This window comes from Acipenser ruthenus, chromosome 2 (genome assembly GCF_902713425.1).
Source record: "Acipenser ruthenus chromosome 2, fAciRut3.2 maternal haplotype, whole genome shotgun sequence".
NCBI lineage: Eukaryota > Metazoa > Chordata > Actinopteri > Acipenseriformes > Acipenseridae > Acipenser > Acipenser ruthenus.
The window spans coordinates 115323394-115345563 of record NC_081190.1 but is presented as its reverse complement, the minus strand read 5'-3'; the positions used below and the strand labels follow the sequence as shown (position 1 = coordinate 115345563).

The 22170-nt window shown below is 39.4% G+C and overlaps 1 protein-coding gene across 8 annotated transcripts in view; it reads right to left on the bottom strand.

Moving 5' to 3' along the window:
- LOC117409428 (bridge-like lipid transfer protein family member 1) overlaps positions 1 to 22170 on the bottom strand; it is a 127418-nt gene that overhangs the window by 59807 nt on the left and 45441 nt on the right. For all 8 annotated transcript variants that reach the window (XM_059006497.1, XM_059006501.1, XM_059006502.1 and 5 more), the window contains exons 22-31: positions 17013 to 17189; positions 11337 to 11465; positions 11082 to 11201; positions 10440 to 10720; positions 10048 to 10298; positions 4148 to 4406; positions 2935 to 3778; positions 2486 to 2556; positions 2147 to 2320; positions 475 to 595 (exon numbers count right to left, since the gene is read on the bottom strand). In XM_059006497.1, coding sequence (XP_058862480.1) covers positions 475 to 595; positions 2147 to 2320; positions 2486 to 2556; positions 2935 to 3778; positions 4148 to 4406; positions 10048 to 10298; positions 10440 to 10720; positions 11082 to 11201; positions 11337 to 11465; positions 17013 to 17189 — 2427 coding nt within the window. The remainder of the gene's footprint in view (positions 1 to 474; positions 596 to 2146; positions 2321 to 2485; positions 2557 to 2934; positions 3779 to 4147; positions 4407 to 10047; positions 10299 to 10439; positions 10721 to 11081; positions 11202 to 11336; positions 11466 to 17012; positions 17190 to 22170) is intronic.

Below are 22170 nucleotides of genomic sequence, written 5' to 3'. Positions count from 1 at the left end.
TATCCAGACCACTAGAGAAAGCTACCACGCTGTAGAGCCTATTGTATAAAGTAAATCTTTGGAGATTGATATTGAGATTGAGTTATCTGTGTGTGAATGTGGGAGCGTGAGAGAGTCAGTTGACGCAGGCAGTAGGTAAAGGACAAGCGCTTGTGGGTTTGGGTCAGGCTGCAGGTCTTATTAAAGCAGGTCGGGTCGGGTCGCAGGTAAGAAGACGATGCTGCAGCGGATTGCTGGTTCGGGCCGGGTCCTGTAGTAGCGGGTCCGGGATGGAAGCGGGTTGTAAAAATCAGACCCGCGCAGGACTCTGCCATACGGTCTGGTGAATATAAAGTATGTCTGATGCATCTCTTTTTTTTTTTTTTTTTTTATTGCTGCAACATTGAGGTAATTGCCTCAAAATACTTCACTTTGCTAAAAATAAGAATATTTTGAAGTACAAAACACTTATTCTTAAACAACAAAAGCACTTACTGAGTCAGAGACGGTGGATTTGCTGATCTGATAAGCCTCACTTAGCACCTTGCCATGCAGATCATCCACTATGGAAGCAGGATGCCTGTTACTTGCAAAATGAACCATTGCCTCAATGTACCTATAAAGAAATACAGGTCAGGTACATCAGTCCAAAACCAACAAACTATAAGACAGACTAAACACAATAACTAACTATATATAATATTTTGGAACACTAACCTGATGTTCAATGTAGATCAAAGCAATAATCTTTAATTATATGCAATGTTTAGTTTAAATTAATGTTCATCTTGCAAATTCAAGCGGTTATGGAAACTAGCCTACTGCAGCAACCAAAACGCATTACTTCATAAAAATGTTTATTTCCACTACTACTACTACTACTACTACTACTAAACTACACCCACCCCTCATTATATCACCGCTCGCTATACTGCAGATTCGGATATATCATGGTCCTGGAGTTGGCTCCCAATTTTTTCTGTCTAAAGGCTGGTTTATACTTCCGACTGTGAGCCAATAAAACACACAGGGTCGGATTGTCGCAAGCCAGTGAAGCGCATCTATTTTAACATTGTAACATATTAACTATCTCTACTTACTTTACTATAAAATACATTCCTTTCGTGCCGGCAGGTGAAAGGGAGCTACACCTGTGCTTTTGCAGAGATGTACCACTTTTGTGGCTGTCATTTACAAAAACATAATGACAGTTTTTTTGTGGAACCCAATAAACATGAACAGAACAGGATTTCAAACTTGCCTCTAAACTTAATGAAATTAAAGTGTAAATAAACCTTTGTAAAATTAATACTGGTGCTTACATAGGCTACCATGCGCAGCAACCACATGCACAATAATAACAATATAATTAATACAATGTATTTTTATTTGCATCTGTTATTCTTTTTATATATTTGTGTCACTAATAATTTAACATTGCTATTTATTTTCTGTATGCAATTACTTTCCCCATCAAAACAGTAACGTTCCTCAGCTGTTCAATGTGTCTGATCGGAGGTAGTGTGGAGAACAGCTGATCAGTTTTACTTGTTTGCCAATTTACACATGCACTTCATTCATGAGACGAGCAATTTTAAAATCCCGTCTCAAAGTGTCACAGGATTGTGGAGCCTCTTGGCAACCCTAGTCACAAGTCGACACCGGCAGTAACGCAGACTGGCTGAAAGTATGACCGACAGCTACGACCACTTTGCTGTGTCAAAAACTCTGCGAACTCGGGGGTGCTTCAGTCCTTCTGGCGCACCGTAGAAGTGTCTGCAGCTGACGTATAAATAGGCACTTAGAATTACTGTTTGTTTTATTTTGTCCTGCACATCACAAACAACAATATTCATGAAATTAATTGGAGACTGAAGTTGATGAGAAGCAATTACCCTCCACTGTATGAATTAAAACGGTGTGTTGCTTTTCATATGACACCCACGATATATCGAGTGGGTGGTGTACTAAAAAATATGACAATTATGACATTTAGGTTAGCATACCAAATACAGCTTATATCCTTTCAGAAATGCAGTACTGGGGTGAAGTAAACAACTACACCCTTGGATCCATAAGCAAAGCTACAATGACAGCTGAGTGTCACAGTCCTGCCTGTGAGCCCTCGACAAAGACGACTTTTTTGCTTCCAGTTAGTGACATGTACCTGTCCAAAGCCTCGGCCATGAGAGGTGTCAAGACAACATCCACGGCTCCTTTCACTTCTACTATGGCAGTGGTTCTCGTCTGGGACAGTGGTTGATCCAGAGTCCAGTCTTCAGTGATCGTTTCATCATCAGTGTTTTCCATAGCCTTCTTATCTAATGGCGTGTACGGCGTGCTAGAAGCATAATAGGTACAGAAATGAACAGGCACTCGTGACAGGAGACGGATTATTTCCTTTCACAGCCTCCTGGAAACGGCATATCTGGTGTGATTCTATATGGCAGGAATCTAGGCTCATTTTTTATTTTTTTTATAATCTACTATTACACATATATTTTACCTGGATGATGATCCCATGAGTTGAACGCCTCTGTCCAGTAATGAATTAGCAGAAAGGCCATGCTTCACAATCTAAACGAAAGGAAAACAGTAATCATTATACATCACAGGAATATTCTGTGATTGGCCAAAAACAGTTGCATAAAGTAATGTGATAAAAGGGTATGCATGCAAGTAATACACATATCCACCTTTAAATTGAAATAATTATTATTATTATTTATTTCTTAGCAGACGCCCTTATCCAGGGCGACTTACAGCCTTCAATTGTGACTGTTTATTGTTATATAGGAACAAACTTTAACAGCGTTACAAAGCTCAACGCTGAGACAGTTCTCTGTGCACAAGGTGTTATTGTAGTTTCCAGAGATTTAGAATAAAATGTCAATTTGTCTTGAAAAACATATTTATTGAAACATTATAAAATCTGGTCAAGCTGTGTCTGCCTACCTTAAATGCAGGAATGGATAGCTGGTCATAGGAAGAGGAGCTCTCCTCGCTGGTTGGCGTGTCGAGATCCAGCGGGCGATGTAAAGAGGACTTGGAGGTTCTCTTGTTGGTTGGCTGCTTAACCAACCAGTTAAACACCTGGTAATGGGAAAGGTAGTTCTGGTAGCAGTTCATCACATGAGGCTGGGATGTCATCTGGCCAACCTCTGGAACATTCTCCATTTCCGCAGAGTACACATGCTCTGCAGATTCTTCCTCCACCCCTAGTGCGGACACAAAGGATGCCTGAGAGGGGTGCGTGGGGATGGGTAACGGCCTGGGCTCATGGATAGTCTCCCCATTGAGGACATAGGTCAGCGGCCCCTCAACGCTGTGATAAATGGAGTTCCTGCTGCAGTTGATCTGCTGGGCATGTTTCTTTTTCTTTTTCCTCCCAGGGTAGGTCCCTGGACATTCGTCGCTGCTGATGGGCTCAAACTCCTCCGCTGCAGAGAAGTAAGCTTCGCTGTCGGCCATCGACATACTGGAGTCCATGGAGCGGTACTGGTGGAAGGAGTTGGAGTCTGCTGAGGGGGTGAAGGGGAAGGACCCGAAGCTCCTTCTCTGCCGGGGTGAATCCAATACATTTTCATCGCTGCGAGACACCTCACTGCTGAACTGCACTCCAGCTGGAGGGGGCTGCCTCTCAAAGACAGCTGCGGACAGGCTCTTGGTGCTTCCCAGACGAGTAGAACAGACAGAGGCCTGGCGCGTCAGTGGAGAGCGCAGAGGCGAGCGCAGTGAAGACCTGTCCTGGGTGCTGCTGGGGGAGACGGGAGTGCTCTCTGGAGCTTCAGCAAGAACCCTGCAAAGAGACCATGTAAAACTTTACACCATGGCATGAACTGGTAAGACAAACATATCAAGATCAAGCATTGGATTATTGTGTGGGCGTTCACAATTGTCTTTATAGAGTAGTAAACCCTGACTAACACACATAACTTAAATTCAACCAGGTTGTTCAAAACAACTACTCCAGCACAATTAATTAATACCATTTCAGGGTTTGAACAGCGACCGGAGACTGCTAAATTTCAGCTTAGCAACTAAAGAAGTAAGTACAAGTATAACAAGTAAATATACTTGTTTGTAGCCTTTCTTACCTCCACCCGTTCCATTTGTTTGTAGAACCCAAAAACACGACAGTGCTCTGGGATAATGACTGTGTACTTACTCTCCACTGACACCCTGTGGTTTCGAGCCAGGTGTGAACTCCACACGCACAATGTGTTCATCAGTGCTGGGAGACGGGCTGTCCTTCTCACTGGCCAGCAGGGGGAGTGCTGCACTGGAACTGCTGTTCTCATCGGAAGAGGAGGTGGAACTGTGAGAACGCAGCGGAACCTGCAGGCTCAAGAGCTGACCCTTCTTCTCAAGGTCAGCTCCCAATGACCGCGTGTCCCACTCTTTTTTCTTTGTTCCATTTGGCTTACCTAGGTAGGAATGGGGGGGGAGGGATTATTAAATAAAAATGTAAAGATTTAGACAAACAGTTTAAGTACAGGGACAAAGGTGTTTTTTACTCTACCAAAACCGAATCTAACCGTCCTTGGAATTCACCTCAATGCAATTACCTGAAACAAGCAATTACTAGATCAAAATGTATGTCAGCAGAGTTCGTACCTTTGGATGTATATTTTAATTGAAGAAGAAAACACACACTACATACACAACTATCAAACTGAACAGTGACAGGATTTTTAATGGGTGTCTTGTTTGCCATGATTTAAAACTAGGAGCAGCAGCATTGTGCAGTACTCTACTCCTGATTCCTCAACTCTCTTGACTATACAGTGCCTCAAGTCTGTCTCAACGAGAGGCGTGACCTGCTGATGGGAGTGAGAGCAGGCCTGATATACTGTTTTCCGCAGGTCAGATTATAGATCACATGGCAAAATACTACATTTCCTAATGTCACAGAGTGACCCTAAAACACGTCTTCCCTTGTAGAAGGTGCAAGCACCTTTCTTTTTAGTGAAAGGTATAAACGGCAGAGATGTCTGGCTCTTTGATAGAAACAGCTTAATTTATTTGAGGTTTGCCCACTGACGATGGGAATGTAGAGATGGGAGCCCAGCTAATAAGATTTAAGTTTTTGCAGGTATCAAGTGAAGACCCTGGTCACCCACACCTGTGATGTAACACGCTGGCTGCACAGGCCTGTTGTGGTGTTCGCAGAACCACTTCGAGCTGAGCCAGGAGGAGAATTCGAATCTTGCTGGGAACAAGCTGACTTATTAGATATGGATTGGATGCTACAGAATGAAATACATTGCTATTAGTAATGTTGTAGGATCCTGTATTTTGCATCCTTTTGAATAACTCTGTGTAAGGTCTGAAAAAGAGAGCTCCTGGTATCAAAAGGTCAGGCTGACCTGCTGAAAGTTCCAAGTCTCCCTTATCAGGAAAACACATCTTTTTTAATTTGACTCAGAGCCTTAAAACATTCTGATCCAGCAAGAGCAGAATGGCAAACTCTATGGAACAGAGTCAATATGCTAGAAGCAATCGAACTAGGTTTGATTACAGTAAGAAAGAACTAAAGTATTTAAATAAATAAGAAACCTAATATAATAAAATTAAGTAAATGTATGAGCAGTCCTACGTTTTAATATTCAAGGCTGCATTTGCTGCCAAGCAGGTGCCTAATTAAAATTAATTAAAATTGTGTGTAGATGGCTATATTGAAGTGTCTGAATTAGAACTATATGTTTTAAAATCATTTAAAGTATAAACTGTAACTTTACGATTTGTAACCTCGTTCTCACCTGCCTGTAGTGAAAGCACTGTTGGAGATGACTCTTTGGTTTTGGCCGATGAAGCAGGGATTTTTTGCTGGTCAGCAATTTAAAAACCAGGATCCTCTTTATAATGAGCGATCTCGTTAATATTAACGAACGAAATACCGTTTGGATAACAGAAGATAGGAGTTTACATTAAAATAAACCTGGCAAGAGATAAAATAAAAATAAACCTGGCGAGAGATGGGGTCACAGAGCGTAGCACGGTTTACTGAATTAAGCTAAAGATTAGTTTAAAATGACTGAAGTATTAGAAAATGCTTACGGTAGTGTCTCATACTGAAAATTTGCAAGAGGAGAGGCTGTCTTAAAACCTGCTTCAACTGGATTTTGTATGAACAGAGAAAAAGGTCAGACAGTTCAGCCACTGTAAAGCTGTTACATTCTAATATGTTAACAGTGGCTTGAATTTAGATGAAAATAACTGGACCTTCCATTGAAAGATTAAATGACTTCATAACAGATCAATGGAGTATAATAAAATTATTGAAGCTTCTGCATTGGAAATATACAAATCATTTAAAGTTAAACTGTTGAAACAGCATATTAAAAGTTTATTATAACAGATGCCTGACATTGACAACGTTGTAGACAAATTGTTAAGACACATTTGAGATAATGTTCATTTAATTTAATTAATTTAAGAATTAGTTCAGTTTCTGTTTCCAACTAAACAAAAAGTCTTTTAGACATTACAATATCAATTAAACTAAATAATTTAAATGTTTAGTTTATATAAAGGTTTTACTGCAAAATATAAGAATATAAGACAATAAAGTGTAAACTGTATTTAATAACTTTAGTACACAGTAGACTTACTAAAAATAACGAAATTAACAGCCTCATCTCTGCCTGCTTGCAGCATAGCGGTGCTAGACCTGGAAAGTTGTTTTTGGCCGTCAACGTGAGATTTACTTGTCAGCAGCAGTTCTGAATAAAAGGCATTTCTATAAATGAGCAAAATTAACTCTCTTCATTATATCATAGAAATTAATGAAAACTTGGCAGCTGAGGCGAGCATCATTTAAATTAGAAAAGTTGTCTACAGTATCAGTTCTTATCAGGAAGGTAGAGACTTTAATGGGGATGATGTTTGAGAGCAAAAAAATGACTTAATGCAGTGAATTTGTTAAAGTGCTTACAGTGGAGTTTCATATTAATTAAAACACTTGCCTTGGCAAGTAAACATGGTGTCTGGAACCTGTTGTGCAGGCGAATTTTTTGAATTTTTTTTTTAGAGAAAAGAGGGGTTGAAAACAAGAACTATGAGACCATGTTCTGATATTATGGAAAGGATTTAAAAATCCAATTAATTTTGAATGTTTTTTATAAACTCCAATTAGTTTTAAAAAGAGCTGACCGGATACTTCTAGAATATATCTAGAACTCAAAGATAAGAACTGTCAAGTCAGACTGATGATCAGATTTAATTGGGACTCCTGATGTATTCAATGGAGGGAAAATCTTATATAAGCCCAGAGCAAGACCCCATTCGATTCCATTGATCTTGACCTTACAAGCTGACGTGGCCCATGCTCTGAGGGTCTCTGAAAAATGGATTGCTGTTTGGTTCGAAGTTAGAAGTCTCTGCCTTTTGAAGACAGTTTTTATTTTTCATATATCCTACACTACACTTCCATATACTGGAAGGTAAGCATATATTTGAATGTATATCTCTTATATTGGATGCATTGCTATAAGGTATAGAAATTATGTGTTAGTTTTAAGAGAGATATATTGAATGTTATTGGACGTAGCTGTGGGCGCTTTGGCATTTTGCATTTTATGGCCTGAAGGCTAAATATATGACAACCATATTTGTATTACTGTATTGAAGTACTAATGCTGTTAAACCTGTAAAAGCACTGGATCGCCCAGACTGCTTTTTACTTGGGATTTACGGTGGTCTGCGCAACCAACCAATCCAATTTTTAAAGCATTTAATAAACTGAAAGGGCGCTACTACTGCTCTGATTCGTCTGTGTGATTTTCTTGATTATTAAAAAGCTGTCTGGACATACAGCACGCCCAGTGCACAAACAAAACCACTTACAGGAGTTTAAATCACCTCTGTCCTCCTTAAATATCTCCCCTTAGTTTAGGAGTATGCTCAGAGCATTATATATTATATATATATATATATATATATATATATATATATATATATATATATATATATATATATATATATATATATATATACACACAGTGCCTTGCAAAAGTATTCAGACCCCTGACCAATTCTCTCATATTACTGAATTACAAATGGAACACTGAAATTTCGTTCTGTTTGATATTTTATTTTAAAACACTGAAACTCTAAATCAATTATTGTAAGGTGACATTGGTTTTATGTTGGGAAATATTTTTAAGAAAAATAAAAAACTTAAATATCTTGCTTGCATAAGTATTCAACCCCTGTGCTGTGGAAGCTCCCAGTTTACACCGATGAAAGAAATTGCCCTAACGAGGACACAATTACATTACCATTGGCCTCCACCTGTGAACCATTAAAGTTACTGTCACATATTCTGGATAAAAACCCCACTGTTGAAGGATCATTGGTCAGGCTGTGAATCTGAAGGAAAATGAAGACCAAAGAACATTCTACAGAAGTTAGAGATACAGTAATACAAATGCATAGATTAAGGAAAGGGTACAAAATAATATCCAAGTGTTTGGATATCCCAGTGAGCACAGTTGGATCAATAAGGAAGTGGAAGCTGCATCACACCACCCAGGCACTGCCAAGAAAAGGCCGTCCCTAAAAACTCAGCGCTCAAACAAGAAGGAGACTTGTGAGAGAAGCCACAGAGAGGCCAACAATCACTTTTTATTATTATTATTATTATTTATTTCTTAGCAGACGCCCTTATCCAGGGCGACTTACAATTTTTACAAGATATTACATTATGTTTACATACTATTACCCATTTATACAGTTGGGTTTTTACTGGAGCAATCTAGGTAAAGTACCTTGCTCAAGGGTACAGCAGCAGTGTCCCCACCGGGGATTGAACCCACGACCCACCGGTCAAGAGTCCAGAGCCCTAACCACTACTCCACACTGCTGCCCCGCTTTGAAGGAGCGACAGAGTTCAGTGGCTGGGAGTGGAGTAATGGTGCACCAGTCAACCATATCAAGAGCATAACACTGGCCTGTATGGGAGGGTGGCAAGAAAGAAGCCGTTACTCAAAAAGCACCATCTGAAAGCACGTCTGGAGTTTAACAGAAAGCATGACCCAGCTGCGATGTAGGAAAAGGTTTTGTGGTCAGATGAGACCAAGATAGAGCTTTTTGGCCAAAACTCAAAGCACTATGTGTGGCGCAAACCTAACACTGCCCATGCCTCAAGACACACCATCCCTACAGTGAAGTATGGTGGAGGCAGCATCATGCTGTGGGGATGCTTCTCATCAGCAGGGACTGGGCATCTTGTTAAAATTGAAGGAAGAATGGATGGAGCAAAATACAGGGAAATACTGCAAGAGAACCTGCTTCAGTCTGCTATAAAACTGAAGCTTGGGAGGAAATTTACCTTTCAGCAGGACAATGATCCCAAGCACAAGGCCAAAGCAACATTGGAGTGGCTCAAGAACAAAAAGGTGAATGTCCTACAGTGGCCCAGTCAAAGTCCTGATCTCAATCCCATTGAGAATCTATGGCACTATTTGAAAATTGCGGTCCACAAGCGTCGTCCAACCAACCTGAACAACCTGGAGCAAATCTGCCAAGAAGAATGGGCCAAAATCACTCAGACACTGTGTGCAAAGCTGGTAAATACTTACCCCAAAAGACTTAAAGCTGCAGCGAAAGGTGGCTCTACCAAATATTAATGTGTGGGGGTTGAATACTTATGCAAGCAAGATATTTCAGTTTTTTATTTTTCTTAAAAATATTTCCCAACATAAAACCAACGTCACCTTACAATAATTGATTTTGAGTTTCAGTGTTTTAAAATAAAATATCAAACAGAACGAAATTTCAATGTACCATTTGTAATTCAGTAATGTGAGAGAATTGGTCAGGGGTCTGAATACTTTTGCAAGGCACTGTATATATAAAAAAAAAGAGTATGTGCAATTCCTGACACTACAGTATATTGATAACAATCTTTTGACCAATTTCATGGCATCATTGAATGCTGTATGAAGTCGTTGCAACTCACCATTGTCCATGCCAACTGAAATAGTGGTGACTATGGAAAACTGAGATAGATCTGGTGGAACAGTTTAATGATTGTGTAGTTTGTGAATAAAAAGCAGCGGTTACCCTCTGGGTGTTTGGGAGCCTCCTTGATGATAATCCACTCTGCGGGCTGCAGCAGTGACTGCCCATAGCACATGTCCGAGTCTGCACTGCAGCTGGAAAACGCAGAGCTGCTGGAGGGTGTCATCTCATCAAGCTTGAAAAAGTCCAGTCCTGCAGCAGTGCCTCCGAAAAAACGACACCCTCCTAAACAGCCACACCTATTCCTGCTTCTCTTGTTCCTAACAACATCTTCTGGCCAAAGGAACCAGAGCCTGAGCAGAGAAAAATGTATGGCATTTATTCAAACATGTATGGCATTGAATACTGCAGGAGATGATCATTGTGTTTTCTTCCTTTATTACTGCATTGACACTGGCCATCAGAACATAACCTCTGCTTTTAAAACATCTTACCTTTTAGTCCTATTGTCGTGCATTTCTAAGAACTGTCTTTGAACTTCGTGTTTGGAGGGATGGTCTGCTGCCAAGGCCACATCCGCAGTTATCAGTCCGAAGTTGACAGACCCTGCCTCCAGCCAGTAGGACCTGCGCAGCACGGACGTCTGGACTCCCAGTCGGCAGCTATCCTGCAGCTCAATGAATTGCCTGATCTGGACATCCTGAACCACAGCACTTATTCCTTCCCCTACTGCTTGGTTATGGAGGTTACAGTTGGCAAGGCGAATGGCACTTGTCTATATATAAAAAAAAAAAAAAACACCACCACCACCACCACAACAACATAAAATGTAATGTTTGTAATACTATTTTTTTATTATTATTTGTTTATTAAGCAGACGCCTTTATCCAAGGCGACTTAGAGAGTAGGGTGTGTGAACTATGCATCAGCTGCAGAGACACTTACAGCAACGTCTCACCCAAAAGACATAGCACAAGGAGGTGAAGTGACTTGCTCAGGGTCACACAGTGAGTCAGTGAGTGAGCTGGGACTTGAACCAGGGACCTCCTGGTTACAAGCACCTTTCTTTAACCACTGGACTACACAGCCTCCTCATATCTAAGAAAGGGTGCTGAATGGAAATGTTACAAACTCACCTTAATATTGGCTGCACACCCTTGTTCCACAACAAATAGATCTGCACAATCTACTGCGAGTCGGGTCATGGTGTACTTCACATCTTCCGAAGTCCGGCATGGCCCAGGAACACATGTCAACTACAGACGATCACAAAAAAGGGATAACAATGTATATTAGCAGGTTGTATTTTAAAGAAACCATACAAAGAGAATGCAAAGAAAGAGCAAGCTTTGCAGGGAGCATCACAGACAAAAATATAGAAATTTTATCACCTTGGCCTTGCAGAAGCGGCGATCTACTCCATGCTGACAGATTACCATAGACTTTGGTCTTTCAAGCTCAAACTCGCGAGAAACCACATGGAAAACAAATGTCTCTCCCCACTCCAGCAGGCTTGCCAGCTGTAGGTAAAGGAAACATTGGCAAGGTTAGGAGGACAGACCGGTAATCATAGATCAAGATATTAATAACCTCCAATATTAACACTCCACAGGGAACCAATAGCAGTCAAAACCACGCTGCTATATAATAAACCTCCTATTAAACAAACCACTGGGTACTTAGAGCCGACTGTTCCAAACCTGTTATGGCCTTTTGATTCTTACTCATCTTTATCGTTGCGTGCCAATAAAATGTCATAATCAAAACAATACCCTGTGATTAGTTTGAAATTGCTTGAATCTAACAGGCCTGATTTTATTTTAAGAATATAAAGAAAGTTAACAAACGAGAGGAGGCCGTTCGGCCCGTCTTGCTAGATTGGTTGTTAGCAGCTTATTGATCCCAGAATCTCATCAAGCAGTTTCTTGAAGGATCCCAAGGTGTCAGCTTCAACAGCATTACTGGGAGTTGGTTCCAGACACCCACAATTCTCTGTGTAAAAAAGTGCCTCCTATTTTCTGTTCTGAATGCCCCTTAATCTACTCTCCATTTGTGATCCCTGGTCCTTGTTTCTTTTTCAGGTTGGGTCGACATTGTCTATACCTTTTAGAATTTTGAATGCTTGAATCAGATCGCAGCGTAGTCTTCTTTGTTCAAGACTGAATAGATTCAAGTTTTTATCCTGTCTGCATACGACATGCCTTTTAAACCCGGAATAATTCTGGTCGCTCTTCTTTGCACTCTTTCAAGAGCAGCAATATACAGTTGGGTTTTTTGTAGCAAGGTGACTACAACTGAACGAAATATTCTAGATGAGGTCTTACTAATGCAATGTAAAGTTTTTTCATTACTTCCCCATTAAATTCAACCCTTTTTATAATGTATCCGAGCATTTTGTTGGCCTTTTTATAGCTTATAGAATAACAGTTTGAGAGGTAAATCAGAAGTATGGAATTCTTTTGGAATCACAGCGAATGAAAATATGACTGGATTTGTTGCTTGTCATGTCATTGTGTACGACAGCCACAAAATCATCACCTCTGCGAAAGCAAAGGTGTAGCTCCCTTTCAACTGGTGGCACAAAAGGAATAAACAGGTATTTTATAGTAAAGTAAGTAGAGATAGTTAATATGTTACTATACATTCAGACCACTAGCGAAAGCTACCACGCTGTATAGCCTATTGTACAAACTCAATCTGTGGAGAATGGTAGAGATATCTGTGTGTGAGAATGTGAGAGCGTGAGAGTCAGTCGACGGGACAGGGTTCGGGTTGCAGGTCTTATTAAAGCGGGTCGGGTCGGGTCGCGGGTAAGAAGATGGTGCCGCAGCGAGTTGCGGGTTAGGGTCGGGTTCTGTAGTAGCCGGTCCGGGTCGGAAGCGGGTTGTAAAAATCGTGCAGGACTTTGATCGGTGCACAGCAGGCAGTCAAATCTGAGACCTAGCATGCATTTTTATCTCTTCAATTATATCTCAGATCCAAAGCAGGTCGTCAACAAATTAAAACTGTCTAATTAAGGCCAAGTATGATTAATATGTACAATTCCCTAAACAAAGTATTTATTTAACATTTTTTAGGCATTTTCTACTTTGACTGATCCTTCCCTCTGGTATTAACCTCATTTAAAGCCTAAGTTAGCATTGCCTCAAATTTCACTACCAAATGGACCATAAAGATTTTATGTATCCAATTTCTGTGTACCACTTTGAATGCCTTAATGCTAAGTCATGCGTATTAAACTTAACTAATTTAAGCACCTTCTGTTAATTCATGAATAATTCTGAACTCTTACCACCTTGCTACGAACTGTCTTGAATTCATTTACATTCTGAATGTGTGTCGGCACAGCAGACTTCATAGTCTAATCTAATCGGAGTTGTTTCTGCCATTTGTTGTGTTAAGGTGGAGTGGTAGAACACTACTGCTTTACCAGAAGCTTTAATAAGTGATTTAAGCTTTTTTATCCATGAACAAAGACATTCAGATACCAAGACCTACTAATTCCCTCAAGAACATGTGCTAAGGAAGACAGTTAAAATGTAAGTGTGAGCTACGTATGGCCATTGAGGTTAAAATGAATTCCTATTCTTTTTATACAGTGCTTTATAAAAACTAACAGATAGCCGCTAGGAGGGTTTGTTTGACAGTAAATGTGGCCCGCTTAGAGACAGTTATGACCCTTGATTGTATCTCACGTGCTTGTGGTTATAAAGTCGCATTACGTACGTCAGGTTGTTTAGGGACGTATGCCACAGTGATGATTATATGGACACTCACTGGCATGAGAGGCTACTGTTATAAAAAATTAAATAAAAAATGGTTCAAAATATGCTGCTAGGCCACTGGAGTGACTGAGCGCCTTCAGGCAACTGAAAGCAGGTTTAATTGGGTTCATTTTGCATACACTGTAACTAGAAGAGCCCTAAAATCAAGGCATGCATTAAGCATAAAAGGACAGACCATATATTCTATTTAGAAAGTGTTCTTTGGTCTGACAAGACTACATTTTATATTTCTAGCAAAAGAAAATCATCCGACTGCATGTACAGATTAGATCATTTTCTTGTTCCGACAGACCCTTACTTAATTACTCCATCTATATTAGCTATATAACTGCATTAAAATTGCATCTAGTTAAGCACTTCAGTTAAAGTAAAATAATGTCAGAAGTGTCTGCTTTATTAAGTTTAATTTCCTGTCTGAAGGTTGATGCTGGTTACTGTTTATTCCTCTTCCAGGTTCACGTTTCTGAACTATTTATTTATGAGAATGTAGCTCATGTTGAATGACTGAATTAAAATAATGAATCCACTACATTTTGGTTCACTGAGACTGAACTCTCCTACCCAAGTGGAAAAGTTCATGAGCAATGGCCTTACACCATTTTTCATTACCATACCAAAGGACAGGAAGCCTGGAAAGCGTGGCTGAGCTCCTAACATGTGGTGAGGGTGAAGATACTTTGTGTGCTCATGGTAAAGTAATGATGATGCCACATAAAAAAGGGGAGACCAGCTCCTAATGACATTATTAATATTAGTTATATTCCTTCAACCACAAGCGTAACAGGAACATGAATCCCTCTGGGCTCCTCTAACCTGCTTTAAAATCAAAACTGTAGTTCTGAAGACACGGCCATCTCTATGTCTTCTCAAGCACTCACTAAATAAATAGGACGAGGTTTACCGTGAGAAACAGTTTTGAAATCACATTGTACCCAGAGAAGTTTCAGGAATACAAGGGATGCTTCATCCCAATATACTATAAAAAAAAAATAATAATACTGCATTTGTATCTGAACCCCTTTTTTATCCTCAGAATTTTACAGTCTGTCCAAAGCACGATATTTAACAACACTAGAACCAAATTAGTCTGCAAAGCCTCACTCCCATGAGGAGTTGTATACGTTATGGTAACCAGTGCTTAAAGTGTATAGATTTCATCAATATAAATAAAATTGTTTTTATGTAGTTACAAAAATCTTAATAAACAACAAAGATAGGCATATGGCCACACCGACTCAAAAATCGTGCTGGCCGGAAAAAAGCCGGAAGTTACGTAGGAAAAGGTAAACACATGGCGACTGCCACTGAAAACATAAACGATTAAGTCAAAGACCCAATTCATTTTAGCGAACAGGAGCCACAACCCTAAATTTTTGAACCGGCGGCGAGACAGTGGGATCCCACTGATCAACAGAGGCAGCGACTAAATGGGGGTCGACAAGAAATAGAGTTGTGGACCCTGCAAAACCCGTGCGGATCAGTAACACTGCATGGTGAGTGTAATTTCCAAAACTGTAATGTGTTTGATTACCAGAAATATACGCTTCAGTATCTATACTCTGTAATTAGTTTATATTAGTTTAGTGATTGTCTGTTATGGCCTATAAAACCCATTTTTGTCATATTTTGTCTGTGATCACAGGTCACAGACTGCCACAGAACAGCAGACCACTGACAGTGACACTGAGAAATCTTTTCAAAGATGATAAATTAAAAACATCACAATAATGTACAGTAGACATAGATTGATAAGATGGCATTATATAAAGCAGATAAGACAACTTCAGCAATGAATATGGAAAAATAAACGTTTCTTTACTCAGCATTACGTCAGTGGTACCAATTTTCTGATGCAGTAAAGTTCGGATAGTCGTTTGTAATCCAGAAATACAGGATTATATTCCAATATGGTCGTGCCATAAGAACTATTTACATGTTGTGTATCCACACAATAATTAAAGTCTCTATATAATTTTAAAAGTGAGTGCCGACATTATGACGGTAGATTTCTGTCACAAATAGTAATGTACCTGATATACTGTAACTTACTTACTCGTTAGGTAAGCAAGGAAATTAAGAAACAGACAACCCACAGTCCACAAAACCATTTCCTTGGAGTTCAATAGCAGTTGTTTTGTCCCTGCCTGTGTTGTTTTAGGCGACACTAATTTTTCAGCAGCACGATAATTGCTGGATGAATCAGTTTTTCTGATAACCATGATCTTAAATTGCATCATAACTTCTTCGTAATCCCTTTGATTCTTGACCCCTTTTCAATCCACTCTTTTCCACATGATCACTGCAGCTAGTTTCATCCATTTTCATTACTGTATACTGTACTTAATACACACCTTCGCAACAGCCTTGACTTGAAGGCGAGTTCTATTTTTCAAATTTTATTTTCATTACAAAAAAAAAAAAAAGACATTCATGGGCTAATACAGGTATATATACCTCTGTGTGTGTTCATGGTGGTTTCCTATAAAACCTCAATGATTTATTAAAAAAAAAAAAAGGTAATGTTTTTGGTAGGTGTGGTCAGTGATCCATATTAATCACATTTTAGTGGCCTATAATTTTTTTTTATTTTTTATTATTTTTTAAATAATGCTAATATTCTTAAACACTGCTGCATCCATTCCAGATAGATTATATATATATATATATATATATATATATATATATATATATATATATATATATATATATATATAAAACCTGCAAGATACACTTTAAAAATGCCATTATTACCTCTTATTACCCTTAGTAACATTACTACTGGCCCCCCATTTTTTACCGCTGAAAAACTTTTGGTCCTTCTATTTCAAATACAATGCTACTGACAAACTATTTTGTCATACTTGTACTTGCTAGAACCAAAGTCATTGTATTTATCTTGCTCTTAATTGTATTATTACTTGTACTGTGATTCTTGAAATTAATTTGTTTACGACTAAGTCACCCTGGATAAGGGCGTCTGCTAAGAAATAAATAATAATAATAATAATAATAATAATAATAATAATAATAATAATAATCTTCAATAGAAGAAAAGGGAGATCAGTGAAAATATTGCTTCTGCTATGGAAAAAAAATACAGTACTTTTTTAGAACTCCTTTAAGGACTTTTCTATTCCGTACAACAGGTGGTTCCTGCTATTGAGAAGACATACTGGTTCAATCAAACACGTGCAAAGGTAAAGGGTTAAACCTGGAGCACAATGGTCCCATTTCTACCGTATAATTCAAGGACAGACCAACACATTGCGACAATTATTGTACCTGTGGAACTGTCACTTTAGCTGTCAACGCTCCAGCCTGTACATCAATCAACCAGGCATATTCCAGAGAATCACTTCCCAAAGGCAAGCCCTCTGCTGAAAACATAGCGTGTGCCCGGAGCTGTAGTCCTGAGAGACTGATGTGGCCTTCTCGGAGTACTCCATCAGTTGCTGGCCTCTGTGGAAAAACATTCAGAAAATAAAACAGTATGTGTTTTTAAAGCATTCATTAACCCTTGTGTATGCATTTTGGTATTGTATTTACATGAACTGCTGAAAAACAACAGACCATCTGTCTACTATAGTGCTGTCGGAGCATTGTCCTTACACAAGCTTTCAAATTCTTTACAACCCTGACAATCTGATATTTTGAATACTGAATAGCTTGTAACACACTGTAAAACAGCTTCAAGCATCCAATACCAAAAAATATTTTGGTTGATAATTTAAATGTAGTTTTTAGGAAGTCAATATCCGTGTGTGGGGCTTTCCTAACTAATTGATTGCATGCAAACCATAAACCTAAAGAGGCGCCTTTGAGGGGGAAAAAAATGATTGGTTTTGGAATTGGCTACCTAACCAAAATAACTACTTTAACAGCGGGCATTAAAAAGCTTGGTTATTTACCCTCAGGAAGGATCCTTCCTCATAATGTGTCCACATACTTTTTGCAGTAAGAAAGAAGAGATAGACAGATAGATAGATAGATAGATAGACAGATAGATAGATAGATAGATAGACAGAGAGATAGATAGATATTTTTTTTATTTTTCCAAGAACTTTATTGATTTAAAAGAAATCAATTTACAATACTATACAAAAGAAATATATCTCAAGCAAGTTAAGTTTAAAACATTACAGTACGCAGAAAACAACTGTCCACACAGTCATTTCACACTCCACTCCAACACCCCAAACTTCCCGCACAATACCTCAGACATATTTCAAACCAATACATTAGCACATCACCCACAATTACAATAATTACAAACACATTACTAAAATGATCTTCTTCCACCAAGCACACCACCTCCCCAATTGCCCAGATTGCCTGAAATAGCTCTAGCTCATGCACCAATTTATAAAAAGTAAAATCTACTTTGACTCTTGCTGTCACCAATGCAAAACATGCACTGCCGCATCAGTTAATACCCCATTCATTTTGTTCTTCCTACTCTTTAGAATGGTTGTTTTTGCCTGACCCAGTAGGAAGTTAGCCAACTGACTTATATTTTTGTTCCCTTTGGTGTACTTCACCACAAAGATAAAAGTAGTTTTGGTAAAGTTCAAACCCAGTGCGTTGAATAATTCCTTTAATACCTCAAACAAAGGCTGTAACCGGGGACAAAACAGAAAGTAATGAAATACTGTCTCCCTTTTCAAGCAGAATAAACAGTTATCATCCACTCCTGGCTGAATGGTGGTGAGAAAAGAGTTTGTGGCCACAATGGTGTGCAATGCTCTCCACTGTAAATCACCCACTCTTTTTGGTGTTATTATTATTTGTTTATTTAGCAGACGCCTTTATCCAAGGCGACTTACAGAGACTAGGGTGTGTGAACTATGCATCAGCTGCAGAGTCACTTACAACTGCGTCTCATCCGAAAGACAGAGCACAAGGAGGTTAAGTGACTTGCACAGGGTCACACAATGAGTCAGTGGCTGAGGTGGGATTTGAACCGGGGACCTCCTGGTTACAAGCCCTTTTCTTTAATCACACAGCCTGTACAGATTGTGGACAGGTCTGAGCGTAACAGTGCTCCCTGTACCTGTGATTCTAGCAGATCAGCCAAACTACTCTTTTTTTAGCTTCAGGTCTTGGTAAAGCATGTTGCTATAACTGGACTCCAATGCCTTATGGAGTTCAGTAATATCCTCCTCCAACTCTAACTGCCTCACTAGTCCTCTTGGTAACATTTTTAGTGTACTGCTGGCAAAATAATCGGGTCTTAACTTTACCCACATCCCACTATTGCTTACTGATAGGAATAACTCTTGTTGCCTCCTCCATCGTTCCCAAAACAAATTTAAAACATTTTAAAAAATGTCTGTCTTTTAAAAGTTTAATATTAAAATGCCAATAGTAAGAATAGACACGTGAGGTAGGCATAGGCATAATCATATTTACACTGACCAAGCTATGATCAGATAGCCCTGTGGGGTGAACAGTGCATTTAGTAAAATAATTTAAATGATGCTTAAAAACATAAAAAGCATCAAGTCGAGCTAGACAGATATTCCCAGCACTCCCTTTACCCCAGGTGTACTGCCTAACATCAGGATTCATTGATCTACACGCATCTTTCAAATCATGTGCTGTTAGGACAGTAACCAGCTCCCTGATGGACCTGGGGTGGGGCTCTGAACTATTTCTGTACATTGAGGGTCTGATAGAACAGCACTCTCTCTCTCTCCCATCGTTTGGAGCATAAATATTAATAAATACAAAAGTCCTACCCTCTACACACATTTTCACTTTCAACAAGCACCCTTTAATGATCTAATTTACTGTGATAGAATCATGCTTAAACCATTTTGCAAATAACATGGCAACTCCAGCACTAAGATTTGTACCATGGCTAACAATAACCTCCCCCTCCCATTCATGAGTCCACTCCGATTTATTGTTCTCATCAGTGTGTGTCTCTTGGAGCACAGCCACACTAACTTTTTTTGTTTTAAATATTCAAAAAGAGCTGCTCTCTTCACTACATCTCTGCCCCCATTTATATTTAAAGTTCCTATACTTATATTCTGCATTGAAGAATTATAAAATGAGACAGAAAGGTACAGATAACGGTGAAAACGTACACAGAAAAGAAAAAAGCTTTTGTAAAATTAACCATTACTGCTTTAAAGAGAGACCCACACTTTGTTTATTACAGTTTTAAATTGATTTATTTCTTGTTTTTCCATACCCAGTGCTACTGCATTACGTCTCACTTGCTGAGCATGAACAATTTAAAAAAATCAGGAAAATGGTCAATCACTCCAATCCCTCTTTTCCCTTTAACTACATGTAGAAACGCTTGAATGCTTTCAGCACTGTACCCCCCCCCCCCCTCCTCCCCCTCCCCCCCCCCCCCCTCGCTTGCTGACTAACCGACAAATCAGAGCTGGCTGAAGAGTCAGTAACATTATCTTCATCTTCACTAAAATCAACAACAGCACTGCCCGCTATGCTCTGTATCTCAACGCAGTCAGTTCTCACAGACAACTCGCTCTCGGATTCATCAGTACCTGGGACCCCAGCTTCAGAAACGAAGCTGCGCTTTGCTGTCTGTATTAGTGTTGCTGGTTCCTGCCTTTCTTTTCCCCTTGGGCATTTTAAACCGAGAAAATGTCAATTATTTCTCATCACCCGCTTCCATCTCTTTCTCTAACGCTGAGACAGTGGCTATGACTCCTAACAGCCCCCCTGCAGGCGTCTCTCCAGCTCTGTTCACATTAGCTGCTTCTCTCGCCGCTCTATTTCAGACGGTCCCTGTACCTCACTTTCCTTATCTACCGCAACATTAGACTCAACCAACCCCGATTGAAAATCTTCAGTCTCTCTCACCCCTAATTTGTCTGCCGCGCTGCTAGTTGAGGGACCAGCTACCTGGCTCTCTAGCTCTGCTGCACTCTCACTCGCCTCAGGGATTCCTTCCCCCTCGCTTTCATTATCTCCTGCAGTCTGCTTGCAGTTCTTCACTATATGCCCCCGGCGCCCACATTTAAAACATTGCATGAGTTCAGATGAAGTAAAGACTACGCATTCACTTCCGTCCACACGAAACCTAAAAGCTGTATTTAACTCTCAGTTCGGGTCATTAAGATGCATATATAACTGTCTTCTGAACGAAACTACATGTTTTAAATCGGGGGATTTACAGCCCAGAGGAATCATTCTAATACTTGACATTATCTGTCCGTGCCGACTCAGCTCTCTCACTATGAGCTCATGTTTTAAAAAAGGAGGAATATTAGAAATTATTATTTTCCTATCGGGGACCGTGAGAGGCAGGACAGAAACTAAAAATCTGTCAATTACTAAGCCTTGCTGAACAAATTTCCTGAACTAATTTCTCACTACTCAGGAACACCACAACAGATTTATTCATCCGTGAAGCTGACAATATTTTCACACTCAAGTATTTTTCCAAGTTCAACTACACATTTCTCAACAGGGACTACCACTTCCACTACAATCTTTATACCATTTCTCGGTGTCAAATTTTCAAAATTGGCGCTTGAAACCCTCCCTCCCATAATGGCCGTCAGTTTATAAAACCCAACTCTAAATCCAATTAATAACACTATAACATAAGAAATAAAAGAAAAATATATATATAATTAATAAAAAGAAGGAAAAACAGGGGAGAACCACCCACTCACTCTGAGCTTCGCACACACGCCACAAGCACTCCCGACAGACACCGCGACAGACAGCACCAACAGAGATAGATAGATAGATAGATAGATAGATAGATAGATAGATAGATAGAAAGATTCTGTTTAAATGAGCTTGCAGCATTCTTCTTTAAACCAAGACGTAGTGGTCCTTAATTTTCTGGTTACAGTTTTAATCTTCAGCGCTCTTAACTTGTAGCTCTCCTGCTATTAAATGTTCTACCAACTAACAAGACAACTACAATCTAACAGTTCTAGACCTAATCTATAGCAATTGTGACATTTCACATGGTTCAGTTACATTGCAGAACATCTGTTTTATTGTCTAACAGTACCTAATAAAATTGGACAAAACACTGAAAATACAGCAAAGGCTCAAAGTAACATGGTATCACTTAAACTTCATGTTTGGAAGAATTTGCATAGCTCTTATGTTTTATTAATGAGTAGGCCCAGACAGCTAGGAGATGATTTATTCAAACTTTATTCTGATGTCAACTTACAGTTCTATAGGTGGGGTGGCACTGGGGGTGCAACATTGATGTGCAAATGATTTATGAAGGCTGTATTTCCTCAAGACAGGATACCTCATATTTATCTAAATATGTTAATATTGACTATTTGACACCATTAGTCAGCAATACAAGAATGCCTTGGATGAGTCACTGATGAGATAAACTGTGCTAGAGCTAAAGGCAGACATCACGTTTTTCTTGTAGAGCTTGTGCCAGTCATTTTGGGTGTGATCACAATAAAAATGTATGTAT